Source organism: Topomyia yanbarensis, chromosome 3, assembly GCF_030247195.1.
Source record: "Topomyia yanbarensis strain Yona2022 chromosome 3, ASM3024719v1, whole genome shotgun sequence".
Classification (NCBI taxonomy): Eukaryota; Metazoa; Arthropoda; class Insecta; order Diptera; family Culicidae; genus Topomyia; species Topomyia yanbarensis.
The window spans coordinates 114,449,113-114,467,242 of NC_080672.1; the positions used below are offsets into that span (position 1 = coordinate 114,449,113).

At 41.3% G+C, this 18,130-nt stretch overlaps 2 protein-coding genes across 2 annotated transcripts in view; both read right to left on the reverse strand.

The window, feature by feature from the left end:
* The window catches only part of LOC131690132 (bromodomain-containing protein DDB_G0280777), a 351,834-nt gene that overhangs the window by 102,729 nt on the left and 230,975 nt on the right, over positions 1-18,130 (reverse strand). The window contains exon 4 of the mRNA XM_058975671.1: positions 2,564-2,762. Within this exon, the coding sequence (XP_058831654.1) occupies positions 2,564-2,762 (199 nt within the window). The remainder of the gene's footprint in view (positions 1-2,563; positions 2,763-18,130) is intronic.
* On the reverse strand, positions 9,046-14,508 carry LOC131687151 (uncharacterized). Its single transcript, XM_058971202.1, has one exon. The coding sequence runs from the start codon at positions 14,506-14,508 to the stop codon at positions 9,046-9,048; it is 5,463 nt and encodes a 1,820-aa protein (XP_058827185.1).

Genomic DNA, 18,130 nt, shown 5'->3' on the forward strand with positions numbered 1-18,130 from the left:
AATTTCGGAGGGGGTCCAAAATTTCGACTTTAAAATGTTTATTGTACAATACGTAATATGTAATAACCTCATTTAATTAAACTCAGTTTTGGTAATCGAAACTGGTTTGCAAAGATTTTGAACTTAGAATGAATTTAAAAAGAAACTTTTTTAAAAATTCTCAAGATGCTAAATTTTTTTTTGTTGGGGGAGGGGTCCGGACCCCCAAGACCCACCCCCTGGATCCGCCACTGATGTCAATAATATATTAAACTTACCAAAAACTACTTGAAATCACCTTTTTCGATCCATTAGAAAGTGGCGATTGTGGTCTACAATCTCTTCTATACCGCGCCACACTGTGGTATGCGATGTGTCCTTTTCTCATTTCATATTAATTTGATTTCTTAATAAAATACATGAAGGTGAAACTAGAAATACATCTGGTTTGGCGTTTCAAATCTTTATTTTGAGTTATTTACAGGTTCAGAGGTAATATACATCGCTTTGTTTGAGCTTCAACAAATTCTTCAGTCGCGTTAGGGGACAACACTTCATATGCGACCGTTTGTGTTCATTTTGGTGTTGTCCCCTAACGCAGTGTTCGCAGCGGTCGTGAAAATTTTTTTCTAAAAACTCGAAAATCGAAGTAAACAGTATTGTTCTGTCACTATCGATGATCAAATTTCTAGAACAAATAGATGCTCTAAAGTTTGAGACAGAGCAGGTTTTTTAAAAAATACAAGTGTAGGTTGGAAAATCAATTTTTTGCGCTGTTGTCCCCTAACGCGACATCTTCACTTCTCAGAATGAAAGGACAACCTGACAACATTAAACCCATAACATTAACGTTGTGTTAGGACTATTAAAGTATTCAATTAAGTTTTTTGAGCGTACATCGTAGGATTTTTCAAACGACGAGCTGTTAACAGTTGCATGATGCGTGAAAACGTTGTCCCCCAACGCTGGAATGTGTCTGAGGCAGGTTAAGCATGCATAGTGAAATATTTTACCTCTAGACGGGATATTATTGTTGGAAGCGATTCTCTTGTCGCCTTGGAATGTGCGTAAATGTCTTTGCTTGCGGGTCCCTCCCAACCCTTTTTCACATTCCTTTAACGGCAACAATAATGTAAAAGTTTCTCAATAAACTACTTCCGAGCTACAACGAATCTACCCACATACGCAAGAAAGAACCTTAAACTGATGGTGGTTTGATATCACATCACATTCTTTCTGAGAAGCGACAGCGTGGTCCTGGAATTTAAACAACTTTTTGCTAAACTAGTTGTCTAAAAGCGCATGCATTTTCGCATGGTGATTCATCGATATCACGTCTGGACCCATTTCTCATAATTTTTCCGTGCTGCCACCAGTTGGGTATCGAATTCTCCACGGAGAAAACTGTCTGGTCGTATTTTCAAGGAAGCGTGAATCAGTGCCACTACAGCTACAATCAATGGGTAAAACTATTGCTCATTGTTTTAACATTCAAATATCTTGGTAACGGCAAAGGTACCTGAAGTACCTGTCATATTAGGTATCTGAAACAGAAGTCGACAAAAGATCAACTTTCTCCGTACAATAACCGGAACATAATGGAGTGTCCACCCAGGAGACCTGATCTACTGTAGCAAACAACGATATTGTCAGTGATGGCGTACGGGTGTTTCTGTTTCCGCTCCGCTGCGAACATACGCTTCATCAAACTGGAGCGAATCCAGTATTGTTGTTTGTATACTGCTACTGAGTCTACAAGTGTTAGTGGTCCGCTGAAAGTTCAAATTTGGGTCCTCTCATATCGATTGCTCATGCGATGCGATATCTTGAACCAGTTAGTAATTTCAAATAGAGAGAGGCTTGTCTGCCAGTGATTCCAAGCATTTGCTATAGTAAATTTGGAGAAGTGGACGGCTCAATTTGCTTCGGCAAGCCGTGACTGGTTTTAGACATCAAACGAAATCAATTTACTAGTCATTTATGAGAAATAAAAGTGATCTACGTGATGTTGAGTATGATTTGAGCTAAAATACTATTATGCATGTATATACCTTCGATAAAGTTTTATTGTTCAAATGTAAACAATAAAAATAACGAACGAATAATCTGCTATGATCATTGCAACCATATGACAAATCCAGAACCAACCAGTGCTATTTAAACTGTAATTGTGAAATGATGGTGTTAACGGTTCTGGTGTTAGCACGAAGCATGAATCACCCTCTATATACTATAGTATGGTTCCCTTCAATACCAATTCGCGGAAATTTTATTTGCAATGCAATACTTGCGGTTCACCGGGGACAACGGCTGTTTAGCGTTATTGTCGCGGTTGTTGATACAATAAAATTTTATTTATGGCGTTTTCGTTTTTTCTTGGTGCTACACCGGTGTAGTGCAAAGAAAGAGATAGACTGATTACACCCAAGTTTGAATGAGTGTAGCACCGACTACACCGGTGTAGTGCACTGTCAAAAACGAATATGCCATTAGTGTCACGGAACGTAGCTCGGGAAATAGCTTCCATGGCAAATGCGCTTTTCCGTGCCTACTTTGAATGACATCAACGAGAAAGAAGACCTACCTTGATGAAGATGCTCCGGCGTGGTGATGGTTATCGGTATGTCGTTCGGGTCGTGATACTGACTACTGTTGGTGCTGTTGGTGATGTTGTGGATGCCAACGAGCTGGCCACCGTTGCTTCCATTGGCTCCGACTGTGGCAGGAGGCCCCTCCAGGGGCGGAGAGTTCTCGCGAACGCATGACATCAATCCGGCTGACATCTGTGTGGGCGACGGCGTATGAAAAGAAACAAAACGAAGTGCATTGATGAGAAATGTCCCGTGGAAAGCAAACGATCTGTGTCATAAATGTATGTATGGGAATGTACACTGGTGTCACTGGAAATAACAACCTCAATACACGCGCTGGGAACAGAAAATCAGACACGGACATTAGAACTGTCACCAATAATAAATGACGAACGCAAACTAAACCATTCTGTATAGAAATGCCTGAACTGAAGGCACAAGTCCGTCGCCCGCTGCATAAAGAATCAATCTTCATTATTTTTATGAATGACTCGCTCCTACTGTCACCAGCAGAAATGGAGCTCATATCAGCTCGAGACAGTTCTAGTGATTCCACCATATGCATGCATATCATTTGAGGAAGTAAAAGCGGCCGATGTGCATATATGAACTGTTTAGACTTTGGTTTAGGGAGCTTGACCTCGTTAGATAGTGTAGTGTTCATTCAAAGTCCAGAAAATGGAAGAGAAATGTTGAGGAAGTGTTCAGATTCCACGCTAAAATGATGCAATCGCATACCGAACAATCCGACATAACATTCGAAGAAATTCATCAGCCGAATCTACAAATTAAATTCGAAGTCAAGTTTTATTTGCACATTCAATCTAAAGAATAGCAAAACCAGCTGCCTTGCCTCTCACCCGTTCAGGCTCGTTGATTGCATTATACGTTAAATCACACATCTCCCTGTGCATGCAATCGTGACTGGTCGGTCAGTTTCAGTTGTTGGAGACATTCTCAATTGGTACAGTAATGTCACTGATTTTTCCATTACGATTGACCTCTTGATTTTTCCTCGTCCAGCTTCAATTTCGTAGCACTTGAGAAGAGAAAGACGTATTGTACAAACATACGGTCTTGCCGGTCCATCTAGCACAGTGGCGTGGTTAGATATTCAGCCTCGAGGGTTAGATTATTTAAAAAAATGCAAATACATGTTCTAACATAATGATGTAGTCTGCCAACTGTTTTGGTGTATTTTGACAACGTCATTCAAAAACCGAAGTCTTAAAATGCAAAAAAATCAAAAGTGAAAAATATTTGTAGTGATTCATATCTATCCCATGGTTCACCTATCTCAGCTTTATTGACAAAATTTTTTTGATTAGTTTGAAAAGTGCCACCAAACGTTTGACGCTATCACAAATGCCTGTGAGGATAGGTTACAGAACGGGCTAATAAGAACTCGGGAAACTCCAAGTTTGTTCATAGGACCCTATTGGTTTTGCAAACTTTCTTTATTCACCGCTTCTCTTTTCCTTGAGGCTCTTATTTTCAAAAATAATTAATATCCTCCCAGTCCCTTGCAAGTTGAATGTCGTTATAATCTAAATAAAAAAAAAGTTTAACTTACTTATAGTCGTTAATAAAAAAGACAAAAAGAATGTACCTTGATTGGGATTCCTCTGTAACCTTTGTGAGCTAGCTGCCGATGACTTGCTTAAGGGGGACGACTGGTGTAGTGCGCAAAAAAGATCGACTTCACTTTTATCTGCTTATTTTTTAATATTGAACCTCTAAAATAGTCTCTGTGGCCACGCCACAGAACTGTTTTAAACAGCTATGCATTCCTCGTTCGTATTTGCTATAACATACGCGGATTTTATTCTATGGCAACCATTTTCGAAAAACTCACAGCGATAAAAATACAGTGTAAACAATACACTCTAAACTACTTCTACCCTACCCGCGTTTTTTAAGTTGGCGAACACGATAACTCAAAAACTAATCAACGAATCGACGTGATTTTTTATGAGAATAGGGGAGACCGAGGAGGGTTGAAGCATTTTTTTGTTTTTGTTAGATAAATCGACAAAAACTGCCATTCGATGATTGCTTATTTTGAAATTTCTTACTTCTGTTCATGCTTTATCAGATTACATCAGAATAACTGGTACAAATCAATAACAAAGCATAAATATATTGATTTTTGTTACAGTGTTCTCTTTGTTTCAACTCTCTTCATACCGAGGTAAGTTGAAACAGCAATGAATATGAGTTGAAACAAGTAACCAGTTACTTTAAATATTATCAAAACGCTTTCTGAAGCACACTACACTACAATTGGGCCATTTTTATTCGTTCACACTAAGATAATTCCTTAAAATGACAAGCATTCTTATAATTATTTTTCATAATGTATTCTATGTATAAAAAGACACTTGTTTTGAAAATTAATTGATTTTTGTTACAAAAGCAGTAATTTCTGCAATTATCCCAATAGTAATAACAGTAAGATACTTTACCTAACCACTAATTAACTATAACTGTAAAATCAACCCGTTTTCCATATATTTATATATTATTTTTCAACCACTTCCCCTAGAACATTCTACATTCATTAAAATGGTTGATATAACCAGTGGTACTTTTTCCGTCTACAAGTGATACGAGTTTATGAAAACAGTTAATTTGGTATCCATGTCGATAGTATTTAGTTCATTTTGGATTATGGATACTTCGCTCCAAGCTTCAGAAGGATAGGAGTAAACAATTGGAACAAATGCATATTCTGTGATTTTAAATGACCTAGATCTAATAAATTGAGAACGTTGATAATTGTTGGCAATGCAGGACAGAAGAATCTTGATTATTATTATTTGTTCAGGGACGTTAATGTGATTATAACACTACCATAAGACTAGAAGTTTAACATCGAGGAGAGTTGAAACAAGGTGTTTCAACTTTCCTAGGTCGAGAAGTAAAGCTTGATCCACAAATTACAATTTATACATCTCAAAGATTGAAAGAAATGCATACAATTCATAAATGTTAACTCGTAGACTACATAATAGTAATATTTTCATGATCAAACTTCACTTAATATCCTATTTATACCAATTTGAAGAAAATAACGAAAACTTACTTTTGCTCATTTTTTGTAGTGTGTTTACCGTAAATACTCAACCACTCATTTAACGTAGTTGGCGTGTGCTGGAGGGTTTGTGGGCACGATATAAGTAAAACAAATGCATTACTGTTTTATCCCTAACGGTACTGTTTCGCTAGTAATGGGGACTGTTTCAACTCTCCTCTGTTTCAAATCTCCTCGGTTTCCCCTAAACAATATGTGTAGTAGACTGGTTCAATTTTTAACTATTATTTATTTTCTACGTGCTCCGAAATTCCATACTAATTTCCATATAAACTTTGAAATTTTTGGAGGGTCCGTAGACACAACCGATCGGTACCAAAATTTGCACAACTACTAAGGGCCATAACAGAAATCAGTAGAGCATGGTGGAGCAAAAAGTCAAAAATTGAACAAGTCTAATGTGTAGCCTGTCGATGAATCAAAGAAAACTGAATAAAAAAAATTTCTCCCTATTATTTTGAAGAAAAGTGACCGAGTTTTACAGTAAATTATGATATTTTACGGTTTTCATGAAGCAATTTTCAGAAACTCGAACATTTTTCTATTTTTTGTGGTTCAGCGACTAACTACAAATGTAAGCTTTACAAAACTTATTGAATTTCCCGTATCGGACAATTTTATCGAGAGTTACCGTGATCGCCGAGTAGTTCTTCGACGTGGAAATCTTGGAACGATCATATTTGTTACCTTGCCTTCAAAATCGCAAACTAAAACAACATTCGGTTTGGGCACTTCACACCAAATGCCCCAACCCTCTAGTTCCCAACACCGCCTATAGGCGGTCTCTATAAAGATCTAAATAAAACTAATAAAACATGATTTATGTTGTCATCCGCACTAGCATTTCTTCCCAACGCTCACACCCTTCATACACACACATTATTTTAATAATCGTAGCTTTCTGTCAAAGGCATTTGAAGCTCAAAGTTGAAAATTCGAGGAAAACGTGGAAAAAACTATTTTGTGTTTAGTGGTAATCTTCATTAAACAAATTTTACCTATTTTTCGAAATTTCAATAACTAAAAAAAATATTTTTGAGTAGCCTGTTACTAGCATTTCACTGTAGATGTCAATTGGTTTAGTGGAATAATTTGGAAGTTTAGGTTTTTTGGTAAAATACTTTGCCCGCCTCGAGGCGGTGTTGGGCACTAGAGCGAAAAAAAATTATCAGTCTAGTATTATGTGCAATTTTAGCTGAAAAAACTTATGTTTTAAAAACTTTGGGTGAATGTTGCAGTTAGAATATGGATATTCTTATCATTTAATAATATTTAGGGGAGTCTGGGGCTAGTTGGCAGAATCTTTTTTTCTCCTTTTGTATTAGAAATATGGCGCTGTCTCTAGTTCTGCACTTCAAGTACTGTTTAATCCATTCTCCAATGTGTTTATGTTGCATTAAATTCTGTTTCGTACACGTTGTAAGTGATATTGAGTTTTCGAGCGTATTAGAGTGAAGAGCCTACTTTAGTCGTATTAGGAAGGGTGCCTCACAATTTCATTAATTACTCGGAATACAATTGATGCAATGCATATGAATTGGCATCAATATTTATGCTTTCTTTGTTTGTTTACTTCGGAATTTCACCTGAAAAATTTCGAAAATTTAGCTTTTGAATACAAATTGTGCGCCGAAATTAAAATGCAGGAGCATTGAGGCTGAAAAATAATAACAAGTATCATTGATTTGCAGTTTTATTCAAAAAACATCTCACGCGATCCATACTTTATAGTCCAAAGTGGCCAGGTGGCATCATTGTGTGTCGTAATTTGGCGAGATTTCCGTGTCACATATTTAAAATTCTGTAATGCAGACAACAGTCCGCTCTTTTATGCAACGCATTCACTTTTACACAATCTTCTTAAATTAAAAACATAAAACATGATAAGTGAAACCATTGCCAGCGGACCCTGGACTCCCCTACTATAAATTAGAAGTCAATAATTAAACAACTAAAGCACTAGAGAAATACTCCTTACAGTTTAGGTATTTTGCGTTCTGATGGAGTCCAAAATATAAGAAACAATCTGTATTCGCTTATGTTGAAGTAGAAGAAAAATAAGTTTTTGTTTTTTATTCGCCCAGGTGCCCAACACCGATTCTAGGCGGCCTACTTATTTTAAGGCCCTAATGAAAAATCCATTATTTCCAAGAATTTTCAACATTAATTTCGTTTTTCTCATCACGAGGCCCACTTCCAAAAGTTTTTCCAAGCCAAAAAAAATGTGGGCACTAGAGGGTTAATCACGCTGCACTATGGGAAGGTCTCATACAAACAGGTGGAAAAAAATATTTTGTCTGTTATTCTTTCGTAAAAAAGCTTGTTTGAGTTGCTAATAATGTACAACACTCATAAAGAGTTTAAAGACCTCGACTGAATTAGTAAATCCCCCTGTTTAGAACTTCTAAAAATAATTTTTGAATTTTCAGGTGCAGTATTTAAGACATAATTGAAAATAATGGACTGGGACAAGTTCACATGTGCTTAACTCCTCACGCAGAGAGTGGTAAAGACAAAATGCAAGTCTCGAATGAGACAGGTAGATATTTTCACGTATGTATATAAAAAGAAGTAAATAGAAGGCTGTCTTGGCAATTATTTCATCCTTGATATGACAAATGGACAAATGGTTTCCGGTTGGTCAAATTTACAAAATATATCCTTCCAACTTCATTAGCATTTGCATTAAGCACTTTTTACTGTATAATTTTTCTTGGGAGTGGGAGCTTTGAATGTCGCTGGGAACGAATATGCAGTCAATGAAATAAAATTTGCTTTTCCAATACGGCGTATTCAAAACAACGTATCAAAAGACGTCTACAGGGCATAACGTATTCCGTAACTTTATATACCCATACAATCGAAATTGATCTATTGAAATCTCAAATTAAACTTGTATGTCTTCAATACTTAAATTCAGGATCGGCGGAGCACTTTTTTCCCGCGTGGATAGTGTTCGAGACGACACTAAGAAATTTTTACGACACGGTTCGCGGCGGAAGGTTTGTAAAACGATACCCAACACGTGGGAAAAATGAACTCGTTTCGGAGCAATGACGAGATATGAAGTGTTCTGTTCAATTGATTTAATTCGACTAATCATTTGCACATTTGATAAGCGTGGCCGGCGGGTAGCAAAGCGATCACAATAGGGTATTGTTCTGTTGGATTGGATCAAGCTATGTATTTTTATATTTACGTAGGGTGGATCTAAGCCGTTAGTAATAAGATTATGTATTGCATGTTTAGCTTTAGTAGAATTTAAGTTTACCTTGAAATTTAGAGTTTAATTATAAGTTAAGTATTTAACATGCCGGCCACCTTGAAAGGTAATTTCAATATAACATTTCATTAGATTTTAAACACAGTAGTTACATCCAACTATCGACCAGCTCCAGCTGGTTGAGTTTCCGACACTGCGGAAGGTACGTCCCGGTTGTGCGTTGACGACTTATCTGGTTCGATGGTTGCTGGATCGACCTCGATGGGCAGATAGCAAAGCTTAGTAATTGGACGTGTTATGGGTTTGGCAACCCCAGGAATCTTCACAGTAGCAACTCGGACTAAGTCGTCATCGCCGAAGTGAACAGCAAGCACTCTTCCCATCGACCATTTTCCGACAGGGAGGTTGTCATCACGTACTAATACGATCGATCCTGTCAGCAAATTTTGATTCACCGTGGACCACTTGTAACGGAGCTGCAATGTAGACAGGTACTCGTTGTGCCATCGCTTCCAGAAATGTTGAGTAAGGCGCTGCATTTTCTGCCAAAGATCGAGCCGATTTTCGGGGATGTGGTCTAAATCGGGTTCTGGGACTGCCAAAAGCGGACGCCCGACAAGGAAGTGTCCAGGAGTAAGTGCTTCCACATCGTTCGGATCGGCAGACATTGGTGTAATTGGCCGTGAATTAAGGCAAGCCTCGATCTGCGCGAGAACTGTAGAGAAAGCTTCAAACGAGAGATGACTGTTCCCAACTACTCTGCGAAGATGATGCTTGAAGGATTTGACGCAGGCTTCCCATAAACCACCGAACGTCGGAGCTTGTGGAGGTATGAAGTGAAAGGTGATTGCATGGGTGCTGGCTTCGAGTAGTACAGCATCCCTGTGTTGCTGTGACAGAAACAACTGGCGAAGCTCTTTGAGTTCGCGTTGGGCAGCAGTGAAATTCGTCGCATTGTCACAGAAGGTGGTGCTCGGTAACCCTTTGCGCGCGATGAAGCGACGGAGTGCCGCGATGAAGGCGGCCGATGTGAGGTCCGACACTAGCTCAAGATGCGCTGCCTTGACCGCTAAGCAGACGAACACCGCAACATATGCCTTTATAGGCGCTCCTTTACGAGTGGCTGGTTTAAGATAGACTGGCCCTGCAAAGTCCACTCCAACGTACTGAAAGGGATATGCTCGGTTGACCCTCTCTGGTGGCAGCTGACCCATAAGCTGCTCGATGATCCTGGGCTTGGCCTTAGCGCAAGTAACGCAGCTATGAACCACACGGCGCACCAAGTTTCGACCACGCAAAGGCCAAAATTCGTGCTTCATAATTGCCAAAGTAAGTTGTGGTCCCCCGTGCATGGTTCGTCGGTGGATTGACTCGGCGACAAGTAACGTGAATGGATGCCTTTCGGGAAACACCAACGGATGTTTTCTGTCGGAGTCGATTTCGGCGTATTCTAATCGGCCACCGACTCGAATCAGGCCATTCTGGATGCTTGGATGAAGAAACCGCAGGCTAGAAGATTTAGGTACATGTTGGCCTGCGGAGAGAGCCACTATTTCCTTCGCAAAGAACTCACTTTGAATCGCCCGCACGAGTGACATCATGGTTTCACGCATTTCAAGGTTGGAGATCGGTCCGAAGTGAGAACCCTTACTTGTAGAACTATTGTTGGCGAACCGTCGACAGAGTGATCCGATCCGCAATAGTTGCGTGTAGGACGAATAGCGTTTCACGAGATCGCCATTGGCCATCGCTACATGAAAAACCTGCTTCCGAACTTCCAAAACTTCTTCGGAAAGCGAATGTCGCGCGGGAATTTGGATGGATTCTGGCCAAGGTTGATTGATGGTTGCTATCCAGGGAGGGCCGTTCCACCACAAGTAACTGTTGTAGAAGTCATTCACGTTCATTCCACGAGAGATTAGATCAGCGGGGTTGTCACAACTGGGAACGTGCTTCCAAAATGCGTTGGTGGTGAGACGTTGTATTTCCGCAACACGGTTCGCCACAAATGTTTGCCATGACGAGGGTGTTGAAGCAAGCCAGTGCAGCACAATCGACGAATCAGTCCAAAGAAACACCTTGCCTTGGTAGTTGATAGTTTCTGCAACCAAGTGCACGAGATTGGCTAAAAGAAGAGCTGCGCAGAGTTCGAGGCGGGCGATGGACTTGACCTCCAACGGAGCTATTCGTGACTTTGCCGCGACAAGACGAACTGTGCAATAGCCGTCCTCGGCAATGGAGCGGATATAGACACAGGCTCCATATGCCTGTTCCGATGCGTCGCTAAATCCATGCATTTCGACTGCTTGAGGTTTCCGGAGTGAAAGAACATGACGAGGTATTCGTAGATCCTTTAATTGGGGAATCTGATTCTGCACTTCTTCCCAGGCTTGTCGATAAGTGCTGGGCAGCCTGGTGTCCCAGGACAATGTTGTCTTCCACAACGTCTGCATGAAAATCTTGGCCTTCACGACAATTGGACTAAGCAGGCCAAGCGGATCAAACAGACTCGACATCCGAGAAAGAACGGTGCGTTTCGTGTACGCTTCTACTGGCGGCCAATCAGGAATTTTATAGCTGAGAAAGTCAGTCGACGGTTCCCAAATCAGTCCGAGTGTCTTTATTGATGAGTGGCTGTCAAACTCGAGTGAGGTTTTTGTTTCTCGGAGTGCTTCGGGAACGAGATCAATAATTTCCTGAGAATTTGACGAGAACTTACGAAGAGGAAACCCAGCAGAGTCGAGCATAGCGATAACTTGAACGCACACGTTTTTCAGAGTAATGAGGTCGTTCGATCCAGTGAGCAAATCGTCCATATAAAAGTCCTTGCGGACTACTGGAGCAGCAAGTGGGAAATTCACTTCTTCGTCTTCTGCAAGTTGCTGTAAAACACGGGTGGCGAGAAACGATGCGCTATTCGTCCCGTAGGTCACCGTTCGGAGCTGGAACATTTTCAGTGGCAAATCCTTGCTGTCTCGCCAGTATATTCTTTGCAGGGCTTGATCGTCCGGGTGTACCAAAATTTGACGGTACATTTTCGCGATATCTGCACTAACGACATAGGCATGCATCCGGAATCGCATAACGATCGATATCAGTGAATCTTGAATCGTCGGTCCCGCTAAAAGCACATCGTTGAGAGAAATTCCGGATTGAGATTTGCATGAGGCATCGAATACGGTTCGCAACTTGGTCGTAGAGCTATCCGGTCGTAACAAAGCATGGTGCGGTAGGAAGTACTGCGGCGATTGTCCAATTTCCGCCAGAGGGACCTCCAGCATGTGTCCTAGCGAAATATATTCATGAATGAACTCATGATAAAGGTGTTTGAGCTCATTATTTGAATCGAGTTTGTGCTCCAGCGACAAGAAACGACGTTGAGCGTTGAGGCGGTTGTCCTGCAGCTGTGGCAGCAATTCCTCCTTCTTTGGTAACTTCACGACGTATCTGCCTTGGGAGTCGCGTGATACGTTTTTTCTGAAGTGTTGTTCGCAGTCACGTTCCGATGGAGACCAGTTGTTTCCTGACGAGCACGATTCAAGCTCCCAAAACCTTTCTACCAAAGCTTCAAGATTATCAAGGCGGCTGAGGTGATATGAAACAAATGGTGTCTCCTTGTTTATACCTTGGCATCTTCCAGACACTATCCATCCGAAGGCTGTTTTCTGTAGCACGGGTAGCTTCTCACCAAAATCGATTTTCCCGAACCGCAGAATATCAGCGAAACAATCATTACCAACGATCGCATCAACGACACCAGGAGTGTTGAAAGTGGGGTCCGCAAGCCGCACGTGGCGCGGGAGCTCCCAGCTGGTGATGTCCACTGGACGAGACGGTAGCATCCTGGTTATAGACGGCAGAACGAGGAACGACATTTGCTTACGGTACGACGAACATCGAGACGATACGAAAGCTGCAACAGAACGCTCGACTCGAGTGATACTAGAACCAATCCCAGCCACCTCAGTGGGGCATACGACAGGCGCAAGCTTGAGCTTGTGGTATAAGGCTTCCGTCATGAAATTACACTGTGAACCGCAGTCGAGAAGAATGCGAGCCTGACTCGCTGTACCGTTGCAATCCTCGAAATTGACAATAGCTGTCCAGAGAAGCACTATTTCATTGGGTAGCTGTGATCGGGCCGTCAAAACCTCAGGTGGGCTCATTTTGGGTTTCGACAAAACGGCAGAACTTGCAAAATGAACGGAGGGTGTCGGACCTGATCGATGATTGCTGATCGGAACCGACAATTGTTGTGCCGACAAGGATGGGGCAGGCGAGGTCTGGCTAGGAACGAACGGTGGATGAGACTGTGCCGACTGTGCTTGTTGTTGATTTGAAGCAAGAGCATTCGGTGATTGTTGTTGTGCCGAAGAGTTATCGAGTGGTGGTAAATGGAGGAGTGTATTATGCTTCCGATCGCATTTCCGACAATTGGACGACGGGCAGCTCTTACAACTGTGTGATGCTGTCTTCAAACAATTCAAACACAAGCGATGGGTTTTTGCAAAATCAAGACGTTCATGCGGTGACATTTTTCTAAACTGCCCACAATTCCCGAGGAAGTGACCTTGACCACAGTTTAGGCATGTGCGCCCGGTGGGTTCTACCGCGAGATAAGCCGAGGTGTTTGGTTTCGGTTTCGATTCTGACGGTCGAGAGCAAACTAAGGCCGAGGGTTGAGGTGCAATGGACTGAAGAACTCTAGCATAGTCTTGGAGAAACTGTATCATATCGATGTAAAGAGGCATTCCATCGTTCACTACTCCATCATCGCGCACTGGTTCTCTGGATGAATAATGTTCCCATTCACGCAAAGTACGATTGTCCAAACGCAGGCTCAACTGATACACAAGGATCGAACTCCAACGCTCTGCTGGTTCACCGAGACGCTTCAAGATGGAAATGTTGCGCTCAAAACCATCAACCAGTGACAAAAGCGACTCGGAAGACTCACGACGCATCGCAGGCATATCAAACAAAGCCTTAAGGTGGCATTTAATAAGAAACCGTTTGTTATTATAACGCGTGATCAAGGTCTTCCAAGCGAGCGAGTAATTGTCGTTGGAAATCGCAATTGTATCAATCACACGTAAAGCTTCCCCCCTCAAACACCCTCTTAGGTAATGAAACTTTTGTATCGGGCTCAACTGTGCACAGGAGTGTACTGCAGCTTCAAAAGAATCATGGAAAGCCTGCCATTCCTCAAATTTACCGCTATATTCAGGCAGTTTTAGATCCGGGAATTTAATGTGACTAATTGAAACTGCCGATTCACACGTTTTTGTTGGATTTGACACAGCCTGCTTCTGCAAGTACATGGATAAGACGGACTTGTAAGCACAATAACGTTCCTCGACATCATCCATTAGTTCGTCGTATGGTTTTGCAGAAACAGCCGACGAAAACGACTGAACAATCAAAATGGCGTCCCGAAATTCCGCAAATATTTCTTCCAACCTAGCCAGCCTAACTGGAACCTGCCCCGAGTCTTTTTCCGAACTATAGGACTTGACAAATTCACCTATCTTTTTCATTGACCTTCGCGCATTTTCTACTCGCCTTTGGGCAAATGCAACCCTTTCGGGTACCTCTAACGGTTTTTTTTCTTCGGTCGACATGCTTTCGTCGCAAAAGACTCGTTCAAATCTGCTTTCTTAACAATATGGAAAGAACCCACCTGAGTTTTGAGTGCGTTGAATAAAGACGGCCCCGATTGCTGCAGGCGGGCGACAACGTTGAGAAAATCTGCAGCAAGCGTTGTTGTACAGGAACAGGTACAGGAACGGTACACAATATGAGCGGTGGCTTTCTGACCAGCTTTCTTGCACTGCACTGTTTCTTCAGCTTACAGCACTTTTTTGTCACGGTGCGGGCACCACCGTCGTTTGTTTCACCTTTCTGGTGTTCAAATTCACCCTTCCAGTGTGAGATTACCTCACCGCCGTGCGGAATACAGTATTTGCACCAACATTCACGTCCGCAAAGCCAGTTTAAATTTCGTCTTTTCACTCAGTGGATTGTTATCGGCGCTATTTTCAGCCACGTGGTTATACGACAATCACTTAGCACTGTGCTACTACGGTGAAAATCGCGTCGACGAACAATCCGGCTCGAAGGACCATGTTCGAGACGACACTAAGAAATTTTTACGACACGGTTCGCGGCGGAAGGTTTGTAAAACGATACCCAACACGTGGGAAAAATGAACTCGTTTCGGAGCAATGACGAGATATGAAGTGTTCTGTTCAATTGATTTAATTCGACTAATCATTTGCACATTTGATAAGCGTGGCCGGCGGGTAGCAAAGCGATCACAATAGGGTATTGTTCTGTTGGATTGGATCAAGCTATGTATTTTTATATTTACGTAGGGTGGATCTAAGCCGTTAGTAATAAGATTATGTATTGCATGTTTAGCTTTAGTAGAATTTAAGTTTACCTTGAAATTTAGAGTTTAATTATAAGTTAAGTATTTAACAGATAGTAAGATTCGAAGTGATGTTTATCCGAGGCGACAAAAGTTTAGACACGGTATGTGTAAGTGAAAATAAAATTATTCGGATAATAGCTGGTGGCAATTCGGGAATATTCTTTGTGGACTGTAAGGCTGACGGCTCCGCGAAAATGTGTTTGTTGATTACAGATACTACAAATGTTCCACAGCTAAGTCCCAGTTACTCCATTCTTATAAATTTCGTTTCCGTTCCTCCGATAAAACCTTCTTTTCGCGGGTACTGAAGCCCGCATGATAGTGTTGACTAATGGCAAAGACCGACATCTTCTCTGCTCAATGGAGGTCGATTTGAATATTTCTCCGATGGCAAAAATAATGCCCACATAAGGGTTTGTGCATCGTGCCGGAGTCCCAAGGGTGTGCTGGTTCGAATCTTGCCTCTGAGAGGATTTTTTCACATATTTGCCTTCGCATAACTAACCGGTCGATCTGTTTTCTCCGTTGGATACCACCGAAAAATCCTAACATAATGCCGATAAGTCTATTTTCCTATAGAAATTATATTCATCTAATACAACCGACCTCTGGATGGAGTACTTCCAAACCGAAGATAAACCATTTAACATCATCGATATATCGCGTCATCTAACTAAACAACATTCGGCCGAATACATAGAAGTAGTTCATCTACGTACACGCCGGGGAAGTAGAAATTGATGGTGTGGGGCCTTAATTGCAAAGTATAAGGTTGGCTTCTTCCAGAACCCTTTGCTTCAGTCAGTGAAAAATCTGGTTTGCAAGAAATTGCATTCAGCAAAAATCGAGGAGTACAAGAAAACAACTTCTTTTCAATCAACTTCATTCCGAGCCTTACGCCGGATTAGCTCTTTCAAACTATGTTCTTTTGAACTGGGCTCGTCTACCTGTCTACCTTTTTGTGCGGCGGGGCATGCCGTCATTGCAAACAGTTGGACAGCTACCCATCGAAGAAATAAGGCACGGTGGAAAATGCGGAGAGAATCATGAAAAATGTTGCTTCTGTGAAGAAACTCCGCATGAACTCTCGATATATTCCGCATATATATTATGCGGGAAAAATTGATGCATTCTTTGAAGGAACGCTAAAGAGAGCTACGCAACCAGCCACTTCTAAATTCTACGCTCCTTTGCTCACTAAAAAACAAGAGTCTGACAATCTCATTGATGGAACATTTTCTAATGTGCCTATACATTTTCGAAACATGAAAAATCATTTCCTCTCCTAAGCTTACTCGTAATGGCCTGAGAGTGCCCTTGATAGGTGCTGTTACAAAACCGAAGCAATCGGTTTCTGGCTCGGAAATGTTAGAAACTAGCAGAAATTTTCCACATGGGACATCGAAAACCCCAAGTGTCTCCGTAGAAACGCAAATAAAAAACTTAATGGAAGCATAAGAATGCGGTTATTGGCACCGGTTCGTCAACAGATTAACGAGAGAAACAATGTTTCGTCTGGTGTTATGTATTCGATTCAACCTTCGATCAGAATATACGGAACCAAGAATCTTTTTCCAGCGACAACAGCATTCCATGGAAATATAATACTGTATATAAACGTGATTGTTGTTCTTTACGTACACAAATTTATCTGACAGCAGAGATTCTCGCGCTAAGCTTTGTAGTGCGTTGTACTGTTACGATCATCAGATGATGAACTATGCTTCTATGCTAATTAATATAATTGTAGTGATCAGAGCAATCACAAAAGAGGCTGTGCTGCAAACATTCTCCCCACAAAACTGATAGTTCTATATTAATCTATCAACGACCATATCCACTTCGTTACAGTTCCAAGGATGCTCTCCATTCGATGGACCATGGAAAGCACTCCTTGTATCACCTGGGGAAAACATGGGAGTTTATTTGAAAAATCATTCCAGATTACCTTTTTTTGTGTTCTGTCGCAAGAATTGAGAAGATTGCTTCATTCCGAGAAGAAGGCTTTAGGCATTAGGTTATATATGTGAAAGATCGCGTAGCTTTAGCAAGTTTTTCAGTATTTCTTGTAAAAAAAAGCAAATTTCGTGGAACGTGGAAGTGTAGGAAACCCGAAGGGATCAACAAGCCTTGGTTCAACTAAGTGGATAAGGGTCGTGACTACCCTGCTCAAAAAACCTGAAGAGTAATATGATCCAAAAACCTCGTTTTACAATGTTACGGCGATAGCTCAACATATTGACAAAAGCATATTGTTTCGCGAATTTGAAGAAATTTTTAAAAGTTATTACAACAGGTTCACAGCCCTAGGTTTCCTCAACTTGATAGATAGGAAGAATTATAATGCTTTTTATATTGTAGTATTTTCACGGAAAAAATTTTTTAGTGTATTGATCACAAATCCATTTTTTTAAATTTTCGACTAAGGTTAATTTTCATTTGCCATTCATGTAGGTACTCCCCCCTGAATCCGCCCTTGCCCTAGCAAGATAAAGTAAAAGAATAATCAAGTCCCACTTAATCAGATATCGAGCGCTAACGAAGCATATGTCAGCACTTGGGTGTTCACTGCGACGGTGGATGTGTAAGTGGGCAATAAATTCCGACCGCACCGCGGCAGTCGACAGCGTTGTTGGTCATTTCAATAGAAGCTTTCTTAGATTTGCGGAACTTGTTAGCTTATTGTTGGTGGCAGAATGATGTTTCGTAAGCTGTCTGACGAATTAACGAATGTACCGTCTGCCGACAGATTTATGGAGTGGCAATCGTCAGCTAAACCGAGAAGACGACTGCTGCCCGTCTGCCTTGTC